Source organism: Chionomys nivalis, chromosome 8 (genome assembly GCF_950005125.1).
Source record: "Chionomys nivalis chromosome 8, mChiNiv1.1, whole genome shotgun sequence".
Lineage (NCBI taxonomy): Eukaryota > Metazoa > Chordata > Mammalia > Rodentia > Cricetidae > Chionomys > Chionomys nivalis.
Window position 1 is genome coordinate 64,322,828 of NC_080093.1, and position 23,141 is coordinate 64,345,968.

The 23,141-nt window shown below is 49.3% G+C and overlaps 2 protein-coding genes across 2 annotated transcripts in view; one reads left to right on the top strand and one right to left on the bottom strand.

Moving 5' to 3' along the window:
* The window catches only part of Lhpp (phospholysine phosphohistidine inorganic pyrophosphate phosphatase), an 82,955-nt gene extending 76,406 nt beyond the window's left edge, over positions 1 to 6,549 (bottom strand). Inside the window, exon 1 of the mRNA XM_057778543.1 lies at positions 6,371 to 6,549. Coding sequence (XP_057634526.1) covers positions 6,371 to 6,495 — 125 coding nt within the window. The 5' untranslated portion in view covers positions 6,496 to 6,549. The remainder of the gene's footprint in view (positions 1 to 6,370) is intronic.
* A 12,849-nt stretch (positions 6,550 to 19,398) lies between these two features.
* On the top strand, positions 19,399 to 22,920 carry Nkx1-2 (NK1 homeobox 2). Its single transcript, XM_057779306.1, has 2 exons — positions 19,399 to 19,634; positions 21,086 to 22,920. Exons 1-2 carry the CDS (start codon positions 19,421 to 19,423, stop codon positions 21,796 to 21,798), a joined length of 927 nt encoding a protein of 308 aa, XP_057635289.1. The 5' UTR covers positions 19,399 to 19,420; the 3' UTR covers positions 21,799 to 22,920.
* Positions 22,921 to 23,141: the final 221 nt, after the last annotated feature.

A 23,141-nucleotide genomic window follows, 5' to 3' on the forward strand; every position in this document is an offset into this window, starting at 1 on the left:
GGCAGTGTGCAGTGTGATGGGCAGTGTGCAGTGTGATGGGCAGTGCACAGTGTGATGGGCAGTGTGCAGTGTGATGGGCAGTGCGCAGTGTGGTGGGCAGTGCGCAGTGTGATGGGCAGTGCGCAGTGTGGTGGGCAGTGCCCAGTGTGATGGGCAGTGCGCAGTGTGATGGCAGTGTACAATGTGATGGGCAGTGTGCAGCGTGATGGGCAGTGTGCAGTGTGATGGGCAGTGCCCAGTGTGATGGCAGTGTGCAGTGTGATGGGCATCTGTCCTGGGGGCTGCAAAGATCAGGAGAAGGAGTGGGCTATATCACAAAACCTCTTTGATTTGGGGGAACACAAAAGCAAGGGGCTGGAAGACCCATGGGGTTAATCTGAGGCAGTTATTGGGACAAGCTGATGACAGAGGCCTTCAACTTTTCTCTGAATCAAGGGCTGGCAGGAACATTTACAAAAGGAAGTCATCTATGTTATGAAACCTCAAGTGTTGACATTACAAAACAGAAAACCCAGAACCCAGGATAAAGAGCAGGCTGCTCTGGGCCATGCCCTCCCCCACCATGGCTCATCTCAGGACAGGAAAGGGCCATGTATAGGAGCTCAGTCAGTACCAAAAGCCCTCACCCAAGGTCAGAGCAGAGACCCCTTGCCCAAGGCCTGTGGGAGCCTTCCCCAGCTGACTCCCTGGCTAGCCTGGCCCACAGGTGGGACTGAGAGGAAGCGCTTGGCCTGGGTTACCGTCTGCATTATTGTGGCCACTCGTAGGAACTGTGCCTCGTGGCTGGACGCTGTAAAGGCAGCTGAGCTCTGAGGAGGTCCGAGGACCAGCCAGATTTCAGAGCTGCCCGGGCCCAATCACTTGCCGCTGCACCAAGACTGTCAGTATGGCATCTGGATTTCCCTAGGGTCCCCCATATTTCTTTTCCCCCTCAGGATCGAGAGGGGCCATCTGGAAGTCTGGCTCACCATCCTGGGTGGGAATTGCTTTATGAGACTGCCCTGGGCTGAGGCCGAGCCTGCTTCCTTCCGCCGGCTCCCAAAAGGCCAGTGTGGACTAGGCTGGCCGGCAGATGTGCTTTAGTGGCCTTCCACAGGATGCAGTAAATGCGCATCACCTTTCACATGCAGATGCCTCGGGGGCCATCACCAGGGCCTGCCCAGCCACCAGGGCCTTTGTGCGGCAGCCCCTGCTGTGCCCAGCCTGCCTCTGAATGCTTCTCCTCAGGGAGCCCGATCTGACCACAAATGGGCTCCAATAAAGGCCTGCTGGAGGGACCCAGGCAGGTTACAGATGGCCACACCCGCCCACAAGTCCTAAAGCAGTCAGTGGGCCCCACCCAGCAGCTTGCAGGACTAAGTGGGTGGCAGGGGTTGGGGTTGGTGTGTGGAGGGGGGAGACATCGCATGGGAAGGGCAAAGCTGCCCCGTTCTTCCATCTGGGATGTTCTTAGGTTTGCCTCTCTATCTCAACTTACAGCCCATGGGAGCTGTAAGGCCCATGAGCACCTGCAGCCCTGGACCGCTACACAGTTCAGGCTTTCTCTACTTAGCACACGAGCCTGCCTAGCGCAAGTCCGGTCTCCTGGCACTGCCATGCTGGCTCCGCCAGGGCACTGGTTTCTAGCCACCTGGCTCGCCATCATAAACTCTCCAGGTCTAGAGCAGGGTTCCCGGCATTCCGCAGGCGTCCAACAAATGTTTGCCTGGTGTGTGGGTGGATGTTCGCCAGGTGTGGTGTGGGTGGATGCGTGCAGTCATTCGTCTTTAATAAGAACTCAGCCTGGCTTCCTGCTTTTCAAGCCCCCAGCCCTCATTTTGGAAAGGGCTCATGGGGCAGCCATGAAAGTGAGGCAGGGCAGGGAGTGCCTGCCCGGCTCCTGACAGGCCTCCTTCAGGTGAGGCTTATTACTATGGTTGGTTCAATTTTCAAAGTAAGTTGACCTTCTTCCTGTGCTTTCTGTCCCCCCCATAAGTGGGAACTTTCTAGATAGTGTAAAAACCAACCAAACAAACAACAAAATGGTTACAACAGGACACCCAGACAGAATAATGGGAGACAGTGAGCCATCCTGCCTTGGAGCCACTGTGCCGGGAAGCTGCCAGGAAGTGCATGTTCCCCCAGGTCCCATCCCACCCCCATCCCACTTGTCCCTTGCCACAGTGGGTCTCACCCCAGGAACTTCCTTTGAACTCCTGCAAAACTTCAAAGGGAGCACTGTACTTCAAGGGGGGTCACAGAGGGAAAGGTGGAAAATGCTGCCAAGGCCACACAAGCCAGCTGGATGCCCAGCTGTGTACCCTGGCAAGCTGCACCCATCTGTGAAAGGTTCTGGGAGAGGCCAGTGCTGGCTCCGCTACCCAGAGAGGAAAATCCCCAGAAAACTTCAAAAGCAGGTGTGTTTTAACAGAGGGCAAAAATCTCTTACCCCTAAGCACCTGTCACAGAGGAGGGAGGGCCTGTGGGGCTGCCCTAGGCCTGAGCAGGAAGGGTTGGCCTTATAGAGGCCAGGGCTGCTTGGAAGACTGCTCAGCAAAAACCCACAGAAGAAATGAGGTAAAGAAAAGGAACATCAGTCATGAGAGAGCCAAAGGTCACTTGAGACGCTCCAGTGGACCAGGCACAGATTTAGGGAGTTGGTCCAGTAGCAAGGAAGTCAGGGAGTTCAGAGACTGTCAGTCATTTGGGTTCCTTGTCCCCTCAACAAGAATAATCCCACAGGCCGGGCAGTGGTGGGGCACGCCTTTAATCCCAGCACTCGGGAGGCAGAGACAGGCAGATCTCTGTGAGTTCGAGGCCAGCCTGGTCTACAAGAGCTAGTTCTGGGATAGGAACCAAAAAGCTACGGAGAAACCCTGTCTCGGGAAAAAAAAAAAAAGAATAATCCCACAGGCTTCTGGAAAGGAGGCTCGCCTAGCCTGACATAGTGCTGTCCAAGAAAAGGGTGCAAAGACAGGTGGTGATGGGTTCTGAGGCTTATGACTGGTCCCAGGAAGGCTTTGCTAAGATGAGTTTAAGGACTGGAGAGATGGCTCAGTGATTAAGGGCACTTGTTGCTCTTGCAGAGGACCAGGGTTCAGTCCCCAGCATCCACATCGTGGCTCAGTTCCCAACACCCACCTAGTGGCTCACAGCCCATCCATAACCCCAGTTCCAGGGGATGCCCTCCTTCTGACCTCTGCAGGCACCAAGCACACATGTGCACAGACATACATGCCAGCAAACACTCATACACATAAAATAAATAAATCTTTTATAAAAAGAATTAAAGGGGCTGGAGAGATGCCTCGGCGGTTAAGTAAGAGCACTTCACTGCTCTTTCAGAGGACTTGGGTTCAATTCCCAGCACCCACAGGGCAGCTCACAATAGTCTGTAACTCCAGTTCCAGGGTCCCTGCCACCCTCAAACATATATATATATATCAGGCAAAACACCCATGCACATAAATAAAAATGTAAAGATATTTGTTTTGACCCCTGCAGGCTTGCATACAGGGGTGACTCCGGCATGGTGATACTGACATGTAGCAGCCTGTGACAACGTTCCTAAAACACACCAAAGGCTGTGGAGCTAGCAGAGGTGGCGAGCACTTGTCAAACACACTCCTGCCTTGTAATTCAGCTACTCCACTCTGACACTCCCACATCCCATGGATGGACACCCTGTAGGAACACAGTCACACGCTCCCCAAAACACCAGCTGCAATAACCCAAACGGGAAAGATAGGGATGCACAAATGTGTCCTCATTTGTGGAGGTCTGAAAATGAATGTCCCCCCGCCCCCCACAAGCTCATATATTGGAGTGCTTGTTTGCCAGTCAGTGGGACTGTTTAGGAAGGAGTAGGAGATGTGGCTTTGTTGGAGGAGGTGTGTCATGGGGGTGGGCTTTTGAGACCATGCTATTCCCAGGTAGCTCTCTCTGCCTCGTACTTGTGGATCACAGGTAAGCTCTCAGCTTCTGCTACAGCGCCAGGCCTGCCTACCTGCCTGCCCGCTGCCGTGTTCCCCATGATTGATGGTCATAGAGTCACCCTCTGAAACCATAAGCAATCCCCCAGTTAAATAGGTTCTTTTATAAGTTGCCTTGGTCATGGTGTCTCTTCACAGTAGAACAGTAAGACATCACTCCATAGAACCAAGCTTAGTAACGCAATCAAGCCATCTACAAACCACTGTCCACAACTACAACAAATCTCTCACAAGTGTTAGCAGGCGAAAGGGTCAGTCATAAATGGGAAACACACTCTGTGATTTCTTCACTGCAGAAGTCACGTGACTAGCTGCCTCCTCAAGGCCCTGCTGCCATGACTCTCCTTCACTTCATGTTCTTTCTGGCCCCACAATATCCAGATTCACAAGCAAAATTAACCTACGGGACTAGAGGGCAAAGCAGTGGTTGCCCTGGGCTGGGGAGTGTAGAGGGAGTTTTCTGAGATGCTGGTTACACAAGAGAGTGAAATGAATTGGGAGTTACATGCACAATATGAATATTTTCTAGATGCAGAATTTACACCAGGCAATGCATGCCTGCAGGCCAGAAGAGGACGCCAGATCCCATGAGGGTTGGTTGTGAGTCACCATGTGGTTGCTGGGAATTGAACTCAGGACCTCTGGAAGATCAGTCAGTGCTCTTAACCGCTGAGCCTAATGTGACCAGGTGGGAGGTCTTTCATATGCTTAGGAGGTCACTGTTGGTTTTTGCCCTGGTGAATGATTGTCATTTGTCCTTACTCCAGCTCAACTGCTGATTTTTTTATTTATATATTCTGAGGCTCTCTTGCCAAAGGAAATCTCATTTTCATTGTACTTGTTTGTACATGTGTACAAGTTCATGTGTGTGTGTACATGTTTGTGACAGGGGTAATCTCAACTGTCAACTTGATGAGATCTAGAATCGTCCAGGAGACAGCATCTGGGCATGTCTGTGAATGGACTATCTCCATTTGTTACTTAGAGTGGGGAGACTTACCCACTGTGGGTGGCACTATTTCTTGGCTTGGAACCATCTTCGCTTCTGATCTACAGTGACTCAATTTATTCATTTGAGCTCAAAATATGGTCCACCTTCCCTTCAGATGAGATCTCATAAGGTTACCTACATGAAGGAACTTCACTTCAGTCTGACTGTATTCCAAAAGGCCGCCACATAATGACTGACCTGCAAGGCTCACTGTCACACAGCCAGTCCTACGTTCTGGGGTCAGTGGAGAATATATTGAGACCAGAAGAACAGGTAAACCTAGACCTCTGCCCACACAGAGGTCGCAGGTGTTTCCTAGGAACAGATGACCTTCATGAGCCCCTTTGACTTTGCTACAAAACACAGCTGGAGTCCTTGTCGCCTCATCAATGCTATCCGCCCCCTCTGTCTACACACACGCGCGCACACACACACACACACACACACACACACACACGAGAGAGAGAGAGAGAGAGAGAGAGAGAGAGAGAGAGAGAGAGGGAGGGAGGGAGGGAGGGAGGGAGGGAGGGAGGGAGGGAGGGAGGGAGGGAGGGAGGGAGGGAGGGAGGGGCGGGGGTAGGGGAGGGCCTCTTGGGATCAAAGGATTTACTTAACTACTGGTAAATAAATAATGCTAGTTAGGTCAGGGCATCCCAGCTAGTGATTCTGGGAGACTGAGTGCTAGCTAAACAACAAGCCCCTTCCAACTCTCCATCAACGTTACGTAGAGCTGGCTAGGGACACCAAAGGCAAATAGCTCAGACTTAATGTCAACTGTGGTCCCTGGCACCCATGGGCAGGCTTAAAGAACCAGATGCTTTCTCCTCCTCAAATCAAAACCAATCCAAAAGAATTAGATGGCTAGCCACATACGTGATTTAAAGCTTTCAAAGGTAAAAGAAACAGGTGGAACATTTAAAATAGTTTACCTAGCCTAGTATATTAAAAGTGGTCATTTAAACATGTAAGCAACATAATGAAATGCTTTAAAATAACTTTTCCGTTTATTTCTTTTTAGAGTGGAGCACTATGTGGAGGTCAGATAAAAGGCAACTTGCAGCCGTCACTTCTTTTCTTCCACCATGTGGGTCCCAGGGATTGAATTCAGGTTGTCACAATAGTGAATGCCTTTATCCATCGAGCCATCTCATTGGCCTAATACATATTGCAATATCCTACACTTTTGGAATCTATATTTTACTTGCAGGTTAACCAAATTCAACCGTTCACCTGCTTCCAAAGCAAAACTACAACCTTTGGAAGCCTAGCACCGCCAACCCAAACTTCACCATCTGGCTCCGAGCCAGCATGAAGGGCGGGGCCAGTGCACGAGGAGGCGGGGCCGGCGTGAACGCCCCGCCCCCGGCAGCCACAGTAGTCTGATACCCCCCGCGTTGAGCCCACTAACCTCGCCACCGCCTCCACAGATCCCGCAATGGCGGCTCCGCCGCCTGCGCCGCTGTCGTACAGCACGCCGGAGATGTCAAGCAGTACTCCCCGCACGCCCGCCAGCCGCTCGGCCCACGCGGCCATCGCGTCCCGTTGTACACCCTGGACCCGGCGTTGCGGTCGCCCGTACCCCGCAGCCACGCCTTCCACGCGGTGCTGCCTGGGAAATGTAGTCCACAGCTGGGCGGGGCGGGCGCAAACCCGGAACCATGTGTACCCGCCTGGCGCTTGGCTGCATTCCTTCTCCGAGGCTGGAATCTACAGAGCATAGCAGAAAAACTGAGAACACGTCCCTCGGAACGACTCCCTAAGAGTCGGGGCGAGGCAAATTGAAATGAAAAGTAAAACCGTACGGGAGGGATGGATCTCACCTGTAATCCAAGCAGGACTGAGAGTGTGAGCAAGATGCCACTGGGGTCAAAATGCTTGACAGGAAGCCTAACAACTTGAGTTGGATTCCCGGAATCCATATGACAGAAGGAGGAAACCGATGCCTGCACACTGTACCCAGAGCACCGTGAGTGCATGCACACACTCATATTAATTAAATAATTGAATTTTTAAGTCTTGAAGACCAGCCTTAATGTAATACTGAGATTTTGTCTCAAAAGTGAGAGAGGGGGAGACCTTGCAAGCAGTTATATAGTTGGCACAATCCCGCTCCTTGGAAACTCTAAAGGAACAAGTGCAAACACGATAACTGCAGTGTAAATGATAATGCCAAGACATACTGAAAGAAAATTACTGTAGGGATACAGATCAGATATCAGGGATGCTGGAAGAAATGTGTTGTTGAAAAGAAAGACCAGCCAGGTGGTGGTGTTGCACACCTTTAATCTCAGCACTCAGGAGGCAGAAACAAGCAGATAGATCTCTCTGAGTTTGAGACCAGCCTGGTCTAAGGAGCAAGTTCCAGGACAGCCAGGGAAACTCTGTCTTGAAATACCAAGAGAGTGACAGACGGCGGGGGGGGGGGGGGGGGGGGGGGGGGGATGGGATATGAAGAAAGAAAGGCTAGGCAACAACCTTGGAAAAACTCTTCTGTTCTAACATTATATGAAAAACAAAAGTCCAAAAGTTGCATGCATACAACAGCCTAGCAAAAATAAAGACCATAGTAATAGGAGTGGGGAGAAAAGGAGAATGACAGTGTGTTAAATCAGCAAAAATTTCGAATGAATTCTAACACTTCATTTAATGTTATATTATGGTTTGTCACAAACACTGGTATAAAAAGAGAAGGGTTTTCTGGACTGCCCCTATGAAGTAATAACATTGAAACAAGGAAATGACTTCTATTTTAAGAAATCTGAGCATGAAAGGAGAGGGGCCACATTCTGCTTCCATTCCAGGCTCTTGTTTCCCAGAACGCATGAAAAATTCATCAGAATATTAAAACTTTTTCGAAAAATTTTATTTATGTGTTTGGGTGTTTTGTCTGCATGGGTATCTGTGCCTGCAGAGGCCAGAAGAGGGCGTCAGATCTCCTGAAACAGGAGTTTACAGACAATGGTGAGCTGCCATAGTGAGAATTGAACCAGGATCCTCTGAGTGATCACCCAGTGCTCTTAACCACTGAGCCATCTCTCCAGCCCCACAGAATGGTGGAACTTTAACCCATTTCAATGAGTTTACTAGAGGATCTTTTGCAAGAGAAAGGTGTAGTGCCTACCCTGAGTGGGTTTGCTATGCCAGAGACTAGATATTACTATAGAGAGAAACAAGAGAAGCCACTCCAGCTAGAGAGGATGTGCTCACACCAGGCAAGAAGGAGCTTACAGATTTGGGCCTCAGAGGGTGGAAGATGAAGAACTAGTCTGGAGTCCTACAGAGCCATGAGTCGTGCCACTATGAGAAGTGGCTACATGCCCTGCTCTTCTGACAGTCCTATTCCATTGCCTGTTTGTAAGATGCTATGAACCTAATAGAACAGTCCCTGCCTCAGCTGAAGCAGAAGAATCAAATACTTTCAACCCTGCCTTCCTGTGCTTGCCGTTCCACTGTCAACACCTAGCTGGACGTCACCCAGTCTTGTCTGCAAGGGAGACTATCTTTCCAGACTGCGGGGTAGGAGCTGAGTGCATCCTACTGAAGAATTTAACAGAAGCCTCTACTCCATGCAGTGGGTTCTTGTGGTGCAAAGTAGCCTAAGATGTTATCTTTGTCTTCAGAGATCAAGATGGTCAGAGGATAAAACAATGCCTTTGGGACAGCTGGGCTCATGAATGCCAAGTGACAATGAGCGACAGAGATACAGCCAAGAGGATGGGCGCTGTGGGCCATGAGTGACAGCAATAGCTTCTGAGCACACTGGAGGTCTGACCCTAGATTCATGCTCAGGAGGATAAAGGGTACCTCTGCCTCCTCTGCCAGTGATAAGTGTGACTGCGCAGTTCTGTCCCCTCAGCTGGCTCTGTGTGGGACCTGGACAAAGCATTGTCACTTTGTAGGTAAACATGAAAATGGAGAAAGGTCAGTGAGCCCTTGAAATTTCTACATATTGATGCCCAGAACCTGCTTATATGTCAAAAGGGGGCTTTTGCAGGTGTGGTTGTACCCACGACAGTGCGTGGAGATTAGCTTGACTGATGCACTGGGCCCACAGAATCACAAAAGTTGTCATTGGAGAAAGTAAGGGACAGGGGAGTTAGAAGCAAAGGCGATAGGCCAACAGCAATGTGTGTGTGTGTGTATGTGCGCGCGCGCGCTACAACGCCAACCTTGAATAAGAATGGGACATGGACAAGGGAAATAGGAGGCCCCTGGAAGTTTAAAAAGACAAAAATGGATGCCCCTAAATCCTCTACAAGGAAAGCAGCTCTGCTGATCCCTTGGTTTAAGGACTTCTAATATCTAGACTTGTGCCAAATACAAAAACCTGTCATCTGAAGCCACTGAATGTACACTGTTGCAACAGAGGTAGGGAATGGATCCAGTGATCCACGTCTGGCATAACAGCCCAGACCTGATTGGTCCATGGTAGCAAGTCTCCAAATATTATCCCTTTGATCCAAAATTCCAAGAACTTTGAATATAATGGGCAAAGGGCATTGCCTAACTTAGAGTCACATCTGGCTGCGTGCAATAACCAGACCAGGTTAGTTTTTCTCACATGCAGAGAGGCAGAAGAAAGGCAACGTTAGCTGCTACAGCAGCCTCCAGTAGCAGCAGGCAGCAGGCTGCTCCATCCTTCTCCATCAGCACCTGCACCTCCAGCAGGAGGCTTGACCCTCACACTCTCAGGATGCCGGCTGCACTCCCAGGGTGGCTTCTGCATTTCAGACAGAGAGGGTGGGGAAGAGGAAACAAAGGCTTCCCTAGGCTTCTAGCCCCCAAAGACTCCTTTTGCACCTTTTGGGTCGGATTCCACTGGTCCAGCCACACTGGAGTATATAGGGATACAAAGTCCACCAGCATGCTGCTTCGGGCTGAGTTCTTTTCCAATAACAAATCTGCAGCCACGGCTGAATTTCAGCTCACATATGAATCCTTCATATCTTGATTACTATAGCGGGCGTATGTATAATCCTATCAGATTTACTCAAGCTAGCCAGGGCTCTGGTTAGCCAGTGACAGGAAGCAAATTCCTGAAGCTTAAATTTCAAAGGCATTCATTGACCTTCCAGCAATTAATTGAAAACTTTGTCCATACCAGCTCCAGGGAACAGAGTGCCACATCAACCACCCAGTGAAGAATATTTTCTCAACTTGGTCTGACAGTTCCAGAAAGAACTCTCACTCTTGGGTCAGGGCCTCTCACTCCCTATATTCAGAGGAAAGTGGAGCTCTGAAGATTCGGTCTGACTCGTGTGTCCTCCCAGGGCTGTAGGAAAGAACATTTGTACTCAATTCCACCGTAGGCGTGTAGAATCAGGGGTACCGGGCTTTGACTCTGCAGTGTTCCAGACACGTTCGTGTTTTGAACACTTGTTTCTGAGCAGGTGTGTTTGGGGGTGCTGTGAGACTTTCGGAGGGTTGGGTTGAGTGAGCTGGCACAAGTAAGTCACTTGGGATGGGTCTCTGAAGGTTATACTCAGCCCTTGCCCTCTATTTCCCTGGTCACAAGTAACGTAATACACACCTCTAACATGAAGGCTTTGCCATGCCTCCCTTCGCACAACACACTGAGACCCTCTGAAAGTGTGAACCAAAAAAAAAAAAAAAAAATCGAAATCAAAAGCAAAACCAACCTTTTCCTCAAATTGTTCCAGGCTGGTGCTGGGATTGTGGGGGTGCATATGTAACTACTACAGCAAAGAGTAGAACTACCACGGCAAAAGGAAGAAGGGAGAAGCCATATACAGGCAGACATACCAGGCACCCACTACTCATAGGACCCTTTGGTTTTTTGGTTCAGTTTAGTTTTTTGTTTTTGGAGGCATGGTGTCTCTGTTTAACAGTCCTGGAACTCACTCTGTAGAAAACTGTGAAAACTCAGGCTGTTTAGGATAGCCTCTACATGTGACTTGAATATCTCCCAGCATGACAGCCATAGTAAACAGAATGTCTCCAGAGCATTCTGTGAGAAACAAGGCAGAGGCTCCAGATTCTTGTGACCTAGTTTGGTCACTTCTGCCTTACACAGACACACTGGGGACTCAGGTCAGGCATGCTGAGCCCTGGGCACATTCAGGGTGATCTTTAGAGAGCAGATTCCACAACCTCTTTCTGCCAGAAACACTATACTGAGTTAAATTCTTGCTGAGGCTCCTGTGGTTTTGTTTTGAAAGACCAGGGTTGCATCATGTGGACGACTCGCCTAGAAGAATGGGTTGTTCTATCGAGGTATGGCAATTGACCAGTGTTGGATCTCTTATAAACCCACTTCCAGGGCTGGAGAGATGGCTCAGAGGTTAAGAGCATTGACTGCTCTTCCAGAGGTCCTGAGTTCAATTCCCAGCAACCATATGGTGGCTCACAACCACCGGTAATAAGATCTGGTGTCAACTTCTGTCTGCAGGGACACATGCAGGCAGACCATTGTATACATAATACATTAAAAAAATTAAAAAAATACATTAATAAATTAAAAAAAAAACCCACTTCCATACCAAAAAATTGCTAGATTCTGGTTTTAGCTTCAGCCCGAACCATTATTTTTTCTTCTTAAAACAGTATCTAGCTGAGCTGGGGTGGTGCACACCTTTTATCCCGGCACTTGAGAGGCAGAGACAGGCAGATCTCTGAGTTTGAGGCCAGCCTGGTCTACAAAGAGAGTTCCAGGACAGCCAGGGCTAGGCAGAAAAACCCTGTCTCAGAAAATAAATAAATATTTTATTTTACAAGAATTAGTGTTTTGCCTACTGTGTGTGCAGGAGCCCTTGGAGGTCACAAGAGGCGTTGGATCTCCAGGAACTGGAGTTACAGACTGTTGTGAGCTGTCCTGTGGGTACTGTGAACTGAACCTGTGTCCTCTGCAAGGGCAGCAAGTGCTCTTAATGGCTGAGCCATTTCTCCAGTCTCATTTCTTTTTTTCCTAAAAATAAATAAAAAATAATCAAATTGATTTTTTAATTTTATGTGTATGAGTGTTTCCCTGCATGTATGTGTTTGCACCACACGTGTACCACAGGTGTGTACCCAAGGAGGCCAGGCAAGGGAGTTGTATACCTGTGAACTGGAGTTATGGATGGTTGTGAACGATTATCTGGGTCCTGAAGATCCTTGAGATCCTCTGCAAGAGCAGCGAGTGCTCTTAACCACCGGCCCATCTCTCTGCCTCCCAACCTACCCTAGCACTACCTCTTAAACTGTGGTCTTCCAGCTCATTTTCAGCCTACTGTGAAGCACTGGAGTTGTGTTTATGGGTTACCATTGATTCCTTTTGACTCTTCAACCTACTGAAGACCAGTGCTGGGGAACAATCTTTTTTTTTTTTTTTTTTGGTTTTTCGAGACAGGGTTTCTCTGTGGTTTTGGAGCTGGGGAACAATCTTTGTAATAGGCATCACCCTCATTGTTAATAAAGAGCTGATTGGCCGATAGCTGGGCAGGAAGAGATTGGGAGAGATAGCTGACACAGAATGCTGGGAGGAAGAAGGGCAGAGTCTGAAGTCATGAGCAGATGCAGAGGGAGCAGGAGATGAAGGTGCCTTGCTAATAAAGGTGCCGCCATGTGGAGGAGTGTAAATAAAGAATATGGATTAACTTAAAAAGTAAGAGTTAGTTAGTAACAAGCCTGAACTATCAGCCAAGTTTTTGTAATTAATAGCAAGACTCTGAGTGGTTATTTGGGAAACAGCTGCCCAGACACAGAAAAACTTCGCCTACAGACCACTATCTTAATGGGTTCAAAGACAAATGGCTTTAATACAGCCTAAGAACCAGGCACTGGGACAAAGATTGTGCCAGGCAGGGTTCCCTCACTTTGGTCAATATAATTCTAACACAACACAGAGGGAAGGGCAGGTGTAGTGTTGCACACCTTTGAACCCAGCCCTCAGGGGGCAGAGGCAGGCGGGTCTCTGTGAGTTTGAGGATTGCCAGGGCTACATAGAGGCCCTGTCTCAAAAATAAACAAAAACAAAATTCAGAGGGAGAATTTGAAACTGGCGATTTCCCAAATGAAGATAGGCATAGGGTGCACACTTGGGAGACCGAGGTTTCTGGGTGGCCCAGCACCCCTGCTAGAGCTGACAGCACCCAATTTAGTTATTAGGCAGACCAGGAGTAGGCTGTCATACAGCACAAATGCCCCCTCCCCCACCATCTGTCCCATTGAGGGCGGATCTTTCAGGAGGTAGCATGAATAGACAGGAAAGCAACACATGGTTCAGATGATGCCTGGGTCAGGGATTTCAAAGAACCTTGGTTTGGTGCCAGGATATTTAGACTACATCACAGAGAGATGACACCGGCACCACGGCAGCATCGCGGCAGAGACTACGCGGTCAGTAGGAGCGGTCAGTAGGAGCCTGACGGAACTGCTAATCCACAACCAGGAAGCAGAGAGAGGTGAAAGCTGAGGCTCTGCTCCCTTTATGCCTTTACTCACTCTATGTCCCCACCCCACGGGGTGTTCTGCCCACCCTCTGGGTGGGCCTTCCATCCTTAGTTATGTTTCTCTGGAAGCACTCTCATGGGCACACCAGAGGCATGTTTCTGTGATTATTTTAAATCCCGTCAGGTTGACAATGAAGATTAAACATCTCAGATAATGTACACCGCAGGTAATAAATCAACTGAGCTTACTTCACATGTTCCCAGTCAAGGTCACAACCTCATAGTTCTACCCACCCACTCCTGAGAACCTGTTTTCCAACATTTTGAATTGGTTGCCAGCTTTTAAAACTTTGCCTATATCATAAAGAACACAGAGTTCTGTTCTGTTTTTGTTTTTGCCATTCAGTAGGAAGGTCTGGTAGAAGGCCCATCCACACGGTTAAGTAGCAGCCTCTGCTCGCTGGACAGCTGGTTTGTTCAGTTGGTTTACCGGATCTGTTAGGCCCCCAGCTTGGACAGCTGAGGGCCAAGGTTTTCATATTTATGTGAGGCAAGCAAGTTGTAAAGGTGGGAGACCAGGTGGGGGCAGAGGGGAGGGGAAAGCATGAGATGTGGGTGCAGATTTAGGGGATAGAGCGTTTTGACCTCTGGACCATACATGAAACGGACTGACTGGATTTTATTTTGCCCAGAAGCAGGTGGTTTACGGGCTTGCAAAATTCTACCCTGCTTCCTGATCGCCATTATGCAAACGCCCCTTTCTCTGGCACTCGCTGTTAGCTTGGCACAGAAAGGAAAGGCTCAGATCTCATGGCCTCTTCCTGTCCTTCTGTCACTGGTTCTCTCAGTCCCTCGGCTTGTCACTTGGCTTTTTACATCTGCCAGGCCCACTTCTCTATCTTTCTAGACATCCAGCACAATTGGGTTTGTCTGGCAATTCCCCTTACTCCGGCCCCTCCTAAGGATGCTTCAAGACCCATCACTATGCATTGTATGTAAAAGATTCCCCCCACCCCCAAGCCGGGTTGTGGTGGTACACACCTTTGATCCCAGCACTTGGGGAGGAAGAGGCAGGCCGATCTCTGTGAGCTCGAGGCCAGCCTGGTCTTCAAGAACTAGTTCCAGGGCAGGCACCAAAGCTACACAGAGAAACCCTGACTAGAAAAACAAAACAAAACAAACAAACAAAAAAGATCTCCCCCAACGGGGTCCCTGAAACCTGTGGTCCAGTCATGGGCTCACTTATTTCCTCAGATATTCTATTACATAGTCCAATTATCTGCACAATTTTAAGGACCAGCTGCTGTGATTAGGTTACATCCTGGGGCCAGGAGTGGATTTCCTCAGAAAGAACATTATTAGAGAGGGTTCTGAAATCTCACTACGTTCAAATTCCAGCCCCAACAATTTTGAGCCTGTTCCCCATGTAACCAACCCCCTCTAAGTTCATTTTCTCAACTGCAAGCTAATAGTACCTGATTCAAAAGCTCTGTGGAGAGCTCCTGAAATACTTCCAACAGAGATTAGCCCAAAGCCAAACAAAGAGTGTATATTGTTAATACTAATTATTATTATGAGACTATGTATCAGAATACACGTGACAAATATGTGTTCTGCTCACTGAGGTAACCCTCTATTGTTTAGTAACCTTTTTGTTTGTTTGTTTGTTTGTTTTTGAGACAGGGTTTCTTTGTAGCTTTGGATCCTGTCCTGGAACTAGCTCTTGTAGACCAGGCTGGCCTCAAACTCACAGAGATCCGCCTGCCTCTGCCTCCCAAGTGCTGGGATTAAAGGCGTGTGCCACCACCGCCCGGCTGCTTAATAACCTTTGATGTTTCCTCTAAATTTCTAAGCTACAGATACGATTCTGTAATCCCAGCACTCAGGATGTGAAGTGGGCAGGGGGACCACGAGCTCCAGCTAGCCTGAGTTGTTGCATAAGAAGACCGACAATCCTGTCTCAAAAACAAGTTGTTGGTCTTTAACCTCTAGATTTCCACAAGACACACTTTTATTGTTTGATGTGAACTACGTGACCATGTTTGGGGTTTGCAGTTTAGGGAAAGGCAGGCAGAATGTGCTTTTGTTTTGAATAATTTATTTGTTTATTTGTAAAAATCAGTTTTTGAGGCAGAGTCTTGTGTAGGTAGCCCAGGTAGCCTGGAACTCCACAAGCAGTGAAGGACTCCCGATCCTCCTGCCTCCACTTCCCAAGTGCTGGGATTACAGGTGTACACCACCAAGTTACGTGGTACTGGGTGAAAAACAGAATTCCGTGTACACTAGGACAAACACTCTACCAGCTGAGCCAAGAGCTAAGACCCTAGCCTAGGAAGGCTACATTTTCAACATTCCTTTCACAAATCAAAAGTCTCCAAGGTAGTTTTGTATTTTCTGTTGCCGTTTTTTTTTTTTCTTTCCAGTTTTATTACATACTTTTGTTGAATTTTCCTATGTGGCCTTGATTGGCTTTGGAACTTAATAGAATTTAATGGCTTCAAATTTGCAAAAGTCCTCCTGCCTCTGCCCCCAAATGTAAATTGTAAATTCTAGCAATGAGGGCCTGGGGTCAGGTAAACAAACCATTACTCTACCAGTAGCCTTCTTTTGAAAACCCAGTGTCTTTTTTCTCTTCCTACTGTATAGAGTGACTGGAGAAAGCAGGCTGATTACCCTAGTAGAAGAATGTATACATGACTGTCTTCATGGTCAGCACCTCCCTTTGGCCTTCAGCTGTGCCTGATGAAGCTGTCTCTTTGGCATGTATGTCCTAACCTGTGGGCTGTCTCGAACAGAGAACTCCACTTGTATTTATTTCGGGAACATATGATTTTATCTTAGGGACCTTAATGCAGCTCATAATATCAGCACCCTCCCTCTGGATACACTGCACATTCTCTTCATTGTTAATCCTGCTCCCAGGGCGGGTGGCAGCTTCTCAAGGCTGTGCTGGAATTACAGGCCACTTTGTTTGTGCAATCGCTTGAGAAGCCTGGCACCATTGATTTGCATCGGTGCCTCCGGAATAGCCTTTTGCCATCTCCTTAAAGATACTATCTAAGCTGTGAAATTCATTAAATAGCCCCAGAAATGGATCAGGTTATTTAACACAACATCCCTAATGGCGCAATATCTCAGCTGTCCATACTGATAGCGAACATTGTCTTGGATAGCGTTATCAGTCCAGGACACCCGCTATGAATATTGATCCCAGGCTTGTTACAGCCATCACTTGCCATCAGGACAGGTCAGAGTTGGAACCCACCTAGCATCAAAGCAATTTAAAGACAGCACTCAAACAGAATTTTAATGTCCAGGCTGGGGAAAGAAGAAAAAAAAAAAGCAAAACAAAAAAACCAACAGCCAAATCAACTCTACCCACAGAGGGAAGATGACTTGCCAGATATGAACGGATGCATTCCATAGAAACAGCCTGGGTAGCACATGTGCCACACTAGCGGGTCAAGCACATCTCCCAGTTGTGCCTGAATGGAGGTTTCACTGCCTTATGGTCCATACCAAGTGAGTGGTCAGAGAAAGGGTTCCCTGAAACTTTCTGCCTCTGTCTGTCTTTGGGCGTTTATCTCCAGGCTGAATGAGTGAGACAGCAATGTTTCTTCCATGTCAGTTAGTATCCAGAGTCAAACACTAAGCAGGGTTCCTGGACTGTCACCCCGTAGTGAGACACGGTGAGAAAGTGAAGACAGCAATATAAAACCCAATACAAGAAGGCAAGCTCAGGAGTCTTTAGGTTACAGAACATGGCCTCTCCATGTTCTGGGATTTTTCTATCCAATGTGCTACTTCCTGCCATTTTTGGTCCCTTTTCTGTATTTAGCACCATAGACTTCAAAGGAAAAATGACTCATACAAAAGGAAAAACTTTATATAACTTAAACAACAACAACAACAGAAAGAGGCTATGAAAGTACAATGACATAATCCAAGTTCTGTCTGATGTGGGGGGTAGGATATTGGGGCTCTTTCCTGGTCTCTGGTTTAGGATGTGGGCGCCCTCTGGGATGCTTACCCCACCCCCATTCTTATGAAACAGCCTCAGTGTTCGCTCCAGAGAAGAGGGTAAGAGAAGGAACGTTTTATCTATTCCCAGCTATCCTGAAACACACACACACACACACACACACATGTATATGAAAAAAGGTAGCTGGAATTGGGGTCAATAGGGGAGGGGAGAGAAAGAAAACGGAAGACTTAAAAAAATGTGGGAATGAGGTGACAAAGGGTTGTTATCCAAACAGAAAACAAAGTGTGTGCATTCCAGAAGGATCTGTGATTTGCAGGCCTTGTCCCTGGTCCCCAGCCTCTCAGCTTCTGGGCTCTTCTCCCTGAGTTTCTCATGGCACAAATTCCCTTTGGCAGGGGGGTGTTCTGGTGGGCTTGGGCTGGGCACTTCCTTCCCACCACTTTAAAAACGCAATCCGTCTTTGCTTTAAGGCTGGAGCTGACTTGAATTTCGGCAAGGCTTTAAAGTCGGCAGGGAATATGGTGGGCACCCCTGGGAGGGGCTAAAAGGTTTGAATGAGAAAAGCTACAAGGAGCTAGCCCCCGGAGGATGCCTCTTTACTAATAGATAGGATTAGTAGCCCCCAGCACTTTAGTGCGAAAGAGTCCCCTCCTCTTCCTACTTCTTACCTGCTCAGACAATATTAATTGCCAAGACATTGTCTGGGAACCGCATGGGGCAAAGAAGAAAGGAGCAGCGGGTCCGAGGTGGCTCTGGGGAGTGGAGCTAAGTGAGCGATGCTTAAGAACTGACCGCTGAAATAAATGCCTAATGTTCACAGTGGTGACAAAAAGAAGGAATGTCACCACGGGTGTGGCCACAGTGAGCTTTCCCTCACTGCTGATGTTGGCTGTCCTCCCTGGAAACTTGGGGGGGGGGGGTGGGCAGATGGGGCCATTTTAATCGTATCTCTTCTCTGATCTTAAATTCAAATTAACGGGCATCTTTTAACCTTTTCCTTCTTGTGGTTGGGCAAGGATGGGGGTCAGAGATAGAGTCAATTTCTGATGCTAATGATGGAATCTGTGACTGTGAAAAAGTCCTGACGGGCAGCGAAAATGCCACTCTGGGTAACTGAAAGAAAGACAGCACCCTCAGTCGAGCTGCCTGGCCCTGAGCCCACGGCCATCCTGGATGGCCACTGTCATCTTTTCTATAATTCACCCTTTGGCCTCTGACCCCTCTCTGGGTAGAAAGAAAAGTCTCCTGTGCAAGGAGAATTTTTCGCCTCAATTTTCCAAGACAGAGGACGTTCGGAAAAACCTCTCTAGCCCAGTCCAGACTCTTGTTGACCGCAGTGCCCCTGGACAGATCTTTGTTCATCTTTGAACCTCATTTTTCCTGTCTTTGAAACACAGACTGTAGTCCTGGGCCACGCCCACCTCACAGGGAAGCTTAGAAAATCAAAAGAGAGTGAGAAAACCCCAGGGCTTCGTAAACTGTAAACACACCGAGGCTTTAAAAATTTGAAGTAAATGGTCCTGACGTCGTTACTGCGGTTCACGGTGCATGAGATGCGCCAAGCATCATTGCGGAGGGATCAGGTTTAGCCTCGGTGGCGTCTTCAGGTCAAAGACAGATGGCAAGTGCTCCAAGAGAAATAAGTAAACTTCAGTCAGGTAGGTGTGTGAGTAGAGGGGATACTCGAGATGAAAGCCTCCCTGGCGCCATTCACGAGTTTCTACAGGATGGAAGGACACTCGCGCAGCTTGCAACCGTGACCCCTGGATTCGGGAGCGCGCATTGGCCGGCGAGGATCCCTCTGGTCCAGGCCAGCCGCCACCACGCCACGCGGGATAGTCCCGAGGCAACTGCGAACTCACCCTACACGTGGCGGGGGTCTGGCCAGCGCGAGTGCCAATCGGCAAGCAGCCCCCCGCTGCTCTCCTCCCGCCCCGCCTCCTTGCCCCCCTCTCCAGCTTCACTTGGCGGGGAAAATCCAGTTGGAGACTGGAGCGCTGTGACCGAACCACAGCCAAAGGCAAGCCCTAGTGCACCCATCCCGGACCGGTTGAAGCCGGCCTCCAGTCCGTGGGAGGCGGGCATGCTGGCATGGCAGGATGGCGGGGCCAAGGCGGCTCCTTCTCACCACAAGATTTCCTTCTCTGTCCTGGACATCTTGGATCCGCAAAAATTCACGCGAACTGCGTTCCCACCGGTGCGTCTAGCTGCCCGGGAAGCCAAGAAAAGTTTAGCGGCGGTGGAAGCAGGGGAAGCCGCCAGCCCCGAGTCTACGATCGGGTCGCAGGACAACCCTGGTAAGAATGCGAGGCGGTTTCAGTCTAAGACGGTATCGGTGTGTGTGGAGCAGCCAAGGTCTGATGAATGGATGTTGGTGGCCAGGGAACTAAAGAAGGCGCACCCGCGCAGGTGCAAACTGAAGCACCCCTCCTTGGAAAAAGAAAGAGGCAGGGATGAGGTTGAGATTCCAGGGCAGGTATGTGCCTCATTCCTGAACACCTGCTCAGTGCGTGAGCGCCACAGCTCTGCCTGGCTCGCACATCTAACGGAAATGTTTTACGCTGTCCACGTGCTAGAACCTGGGCTAGGAGCAGGGGTAAAGGTTATGAAAACGCCTTTCAAGTATATAGCATCATCAACACCACTCCTTTTTTTATGGTTGAGGTAACTGAGACCAGGATTAGGTGCTTATTTTCAAAGCTTCGGAAACACCTGCAGAGCCCCTGCCTTCACCTTTCCTGGACCCGATAGGGGACTGGGGGTGGGCAGACAGGAAGCTTTTGGTGCTTTCTCTTCTAGACCATCCCATCTCATCCCTGAAAGTGGTTGACATCAAAGGAAGGGTTCAGGAAGTTTGTGGCTGGAATTTAAGACAGAAAGATTCATGCCGAGTGGGACATGGGCATGGGATTCCTTGGAGGGACCCGGAAGGTCTAGGAACTCTGGTCCTGGGGAAGGCTGTATGCAGCACAGTCCCCTGCTCCTCTTTTCGAAGTTTGGCAGTGATTGTCCGGGGCCCAGAAGCCTCTGGTGGCCTAGCTTGGGGTCCGGCCGAGGGCCTGGATTAATTGTTTGGATGGTCTCTCTGTTGGGCTGCATTCCCCTCCCCCTCAACTCCTTGATCGATATTCTATTACTGGCGACTGCATATCTCCTGCCCGCAGCTTGCAGGTACTGACTTCAAACCCCCTTTCCCTGTCTGATCCTAATATTGTTCGATTAAAACTTACCTTTAATAGATGACATCTATCGATCAGGCCCCGGACAAATCTGAAACTCTATTAACACGGCCTGAGAGAGAAGATGGGAAAGGGGGAATTTCTCCTTTTGGGGGGAGGGGGACTTAATAACTTCTTTTTTAATTGCTAGGAGTCCCACAGCAAAATAGGCTTCTAGGGACCGGGGAGATTCAATAGTAAACGCATTTGACATTCCCATATCATAATGCACAGCCGACTCCTCTCTCCTCGGCTCGATAAAGTCACTGTACTTTCTTGATATGGGGTGCCATCCAACATATACTTTTTGGGTGACTATTTAAAGGTAGATTTGTAAAGGGCAAGAGGACACCGCATTCCTGAATCTGCCCCCTTAAAATGTGCGGGCTGGGGACAGAAGAGGACACAGTGGCGAGAGTGGAGTTGGATCAAAGGGAAAGCTGAGTGCTCTCGGGGAGGACAAGAAGGTTTGGGGATGTGGGCGGGTGGAGTTGTTACGGGCTTCTGGTCACCCTGCCCTTCTCTCTTAGATGCTACGGGTCGAGGCATTGGCCCCGCATCCCCCCTGGAAGGCTCGGAAGCGGAAGAGGAGGAGGAAGCTGAGGACGCGGGGCGCGCGCAGCTGCAGGAGCGGCCGGAGCGCTGGCAGGGGCTTCACCAGGGCTCTCCAGAGGCCCGGGCCGTGGTGACGGGAGTCGGGGAGAGTGGCACCGACCGGCTGCCAACGTCCCCCGGCTCCCCCGGCTCCCCGCGGCCCAGGCGCCGGCGATCCGAGCCTAGCTGCGCCAAGCCAAGGCGCGCGCGCACAGCCTTCACCTACGAGCAGCTGGTGGCTCTGGAGAACAAGTTCCGAGCCACGCGCTACCTGTCAGTGTGCGAACGCCTGAACCTGGCTCTGTCGCTCAGCCTCACCGAGACGCAGGTCAAAATCTGGTTCCAGAACCGAAGGACCAAGTGGAAGAAGCAGAACCCGGGGGCCGACGGCACAGTGCAGGCGGGGTGTGGTACGCCGCAGCCTGGGACACCCGGTGCAGTGGCGGGAGCCTGCGGCAGTAGCACCGGAAGCAGTCCTGGCCCCCAGGTTCCAGGCGCTCTGCCGTTCCAGACTTTCCCCACCTATCCTGCGAGCAACGTCATCTTTCCCCCTTCCTCCTTCCCGTTAACGACAGCCGCCACGGGGAGTCCCTTCACTCCTTTTCTTGGGCCCTCCTACTTGACCCCTTTCTATGTCCCGCACCTGTAAATCGGGTATTCCAAACGAATCGGGATTCCCGAGTGATCAGTATGGTGGTGTGGACCTCTGCATCACCGAGGGGCACTGACCGCCCCCTCCTGGTGTGTTGGTGTCTGTGTGCCCCTTCCCTCTAGCCACCAGAGGGCGAGGAGAAGCCACCTGCTGGACTCCAAACCACACAGGCCACTGAGGAGTCAAGAAAGTGTCCAGACCAAGCTGATTTCAAACCTTCCAGCTTCTGGACGTCGCTCTTCGCTTTCATTCACTTCCAGGACTCTGTTTTTAAAGGGCCTGGGTAGTCAATACCAGGCTAATAAGGGTTGCCAGGGTGGAGACCAGAGGGAGCCAAGAATGTCCTGGGCACCAGCTGCTATCACCAAAGACTGAATATTTAAAGGTCCCAGTACGTTCCGAGAAGAACTTTCCTTCCTGGTGGTGGAATTGGCTCAACACAGTACTTCCTCTCACGTCCTGAACAAAGCTGGAGCCAGTTGGACCCAAAGCAGAAGCAGCTATCAAATGGACTATTTTCAAGATGCCTAACTCAGCATTTCTAGATCTTCATTTGAGATTCAGGCTTGAGCCAGTTACTGATGCTAACAGACTACCTTGTTTTCTGTGTGCAGACTCTAGGTGTATCAGGAAGTTGTTTAGCATTGTGCCTAGACTGACGTGGAAAAGACACAACTCTGTTGCCTCGCAGGGTTTGAGAATAGCTTGGCCAGACGACAGCAGTGCCCTAAATGCACAAAAAGGACAGTAAAGGGAATGATGACCCAAAGGCTATGGTGAAGTCTGTGTGTGAGTTGTTGTGATGTGCTCATCTGTCCATCCTACACCTTCATGGATTTCCAAACTGACAAGTTGGAACAGAGCAAGATCCACCAGCAGACATTGCAGTCAGGCTTTTGACTACATTTTTGAAAGCACAAATGTAACATTTAAAATACCCGAGATTCTGACTTGAAAACCATTCTTGTTCTAAACAGATTTTTTGTTGTTGTTATTGTTGTTCCTCCTAATGATGGTGAACAAGCAAAAGTTGTAAGAGCCTGGAAAGAAATACTTACCAAATGTAAAGAGTTGTGGAGGCCAAAACCTTTTTCACCAATGGGCTCAAGGATACATATGTTCTGACTGCTGCTTTCTTTATTAAAACAAAGCAAAGGTAGTCTGTGAAGTTCCCTTGCTGGTTTTGTTTGAAATACTAGTTTTCTGTGTTATTTGTTCTTGTAGTCATCCCTCAGAGACGCAGATGACTCCATCTGCCATATTTTGTGTTTCATTTTTTACTTTTTTGATAGCTTGAGGCTAGCTAACACCTAAATAAATACTGTATTCCCTACAATTCC

Coding starts and splice junctions, on each gene's coding strand:
- Nkx1-2 (XM_057779306.1), top strand. CDS start 19,421: ATGCTGGCATGGCAGGATGGCGGGGCCAAGGCGGCTCCTTCTCACCAC. Junction 19,635..21,085: donor CGGGTCGCAGGACAACCCTG/GTAAGAATGCGA, acceptor CTTCTCTCTTAG/ATGCTACGGGTCGAGGCATT.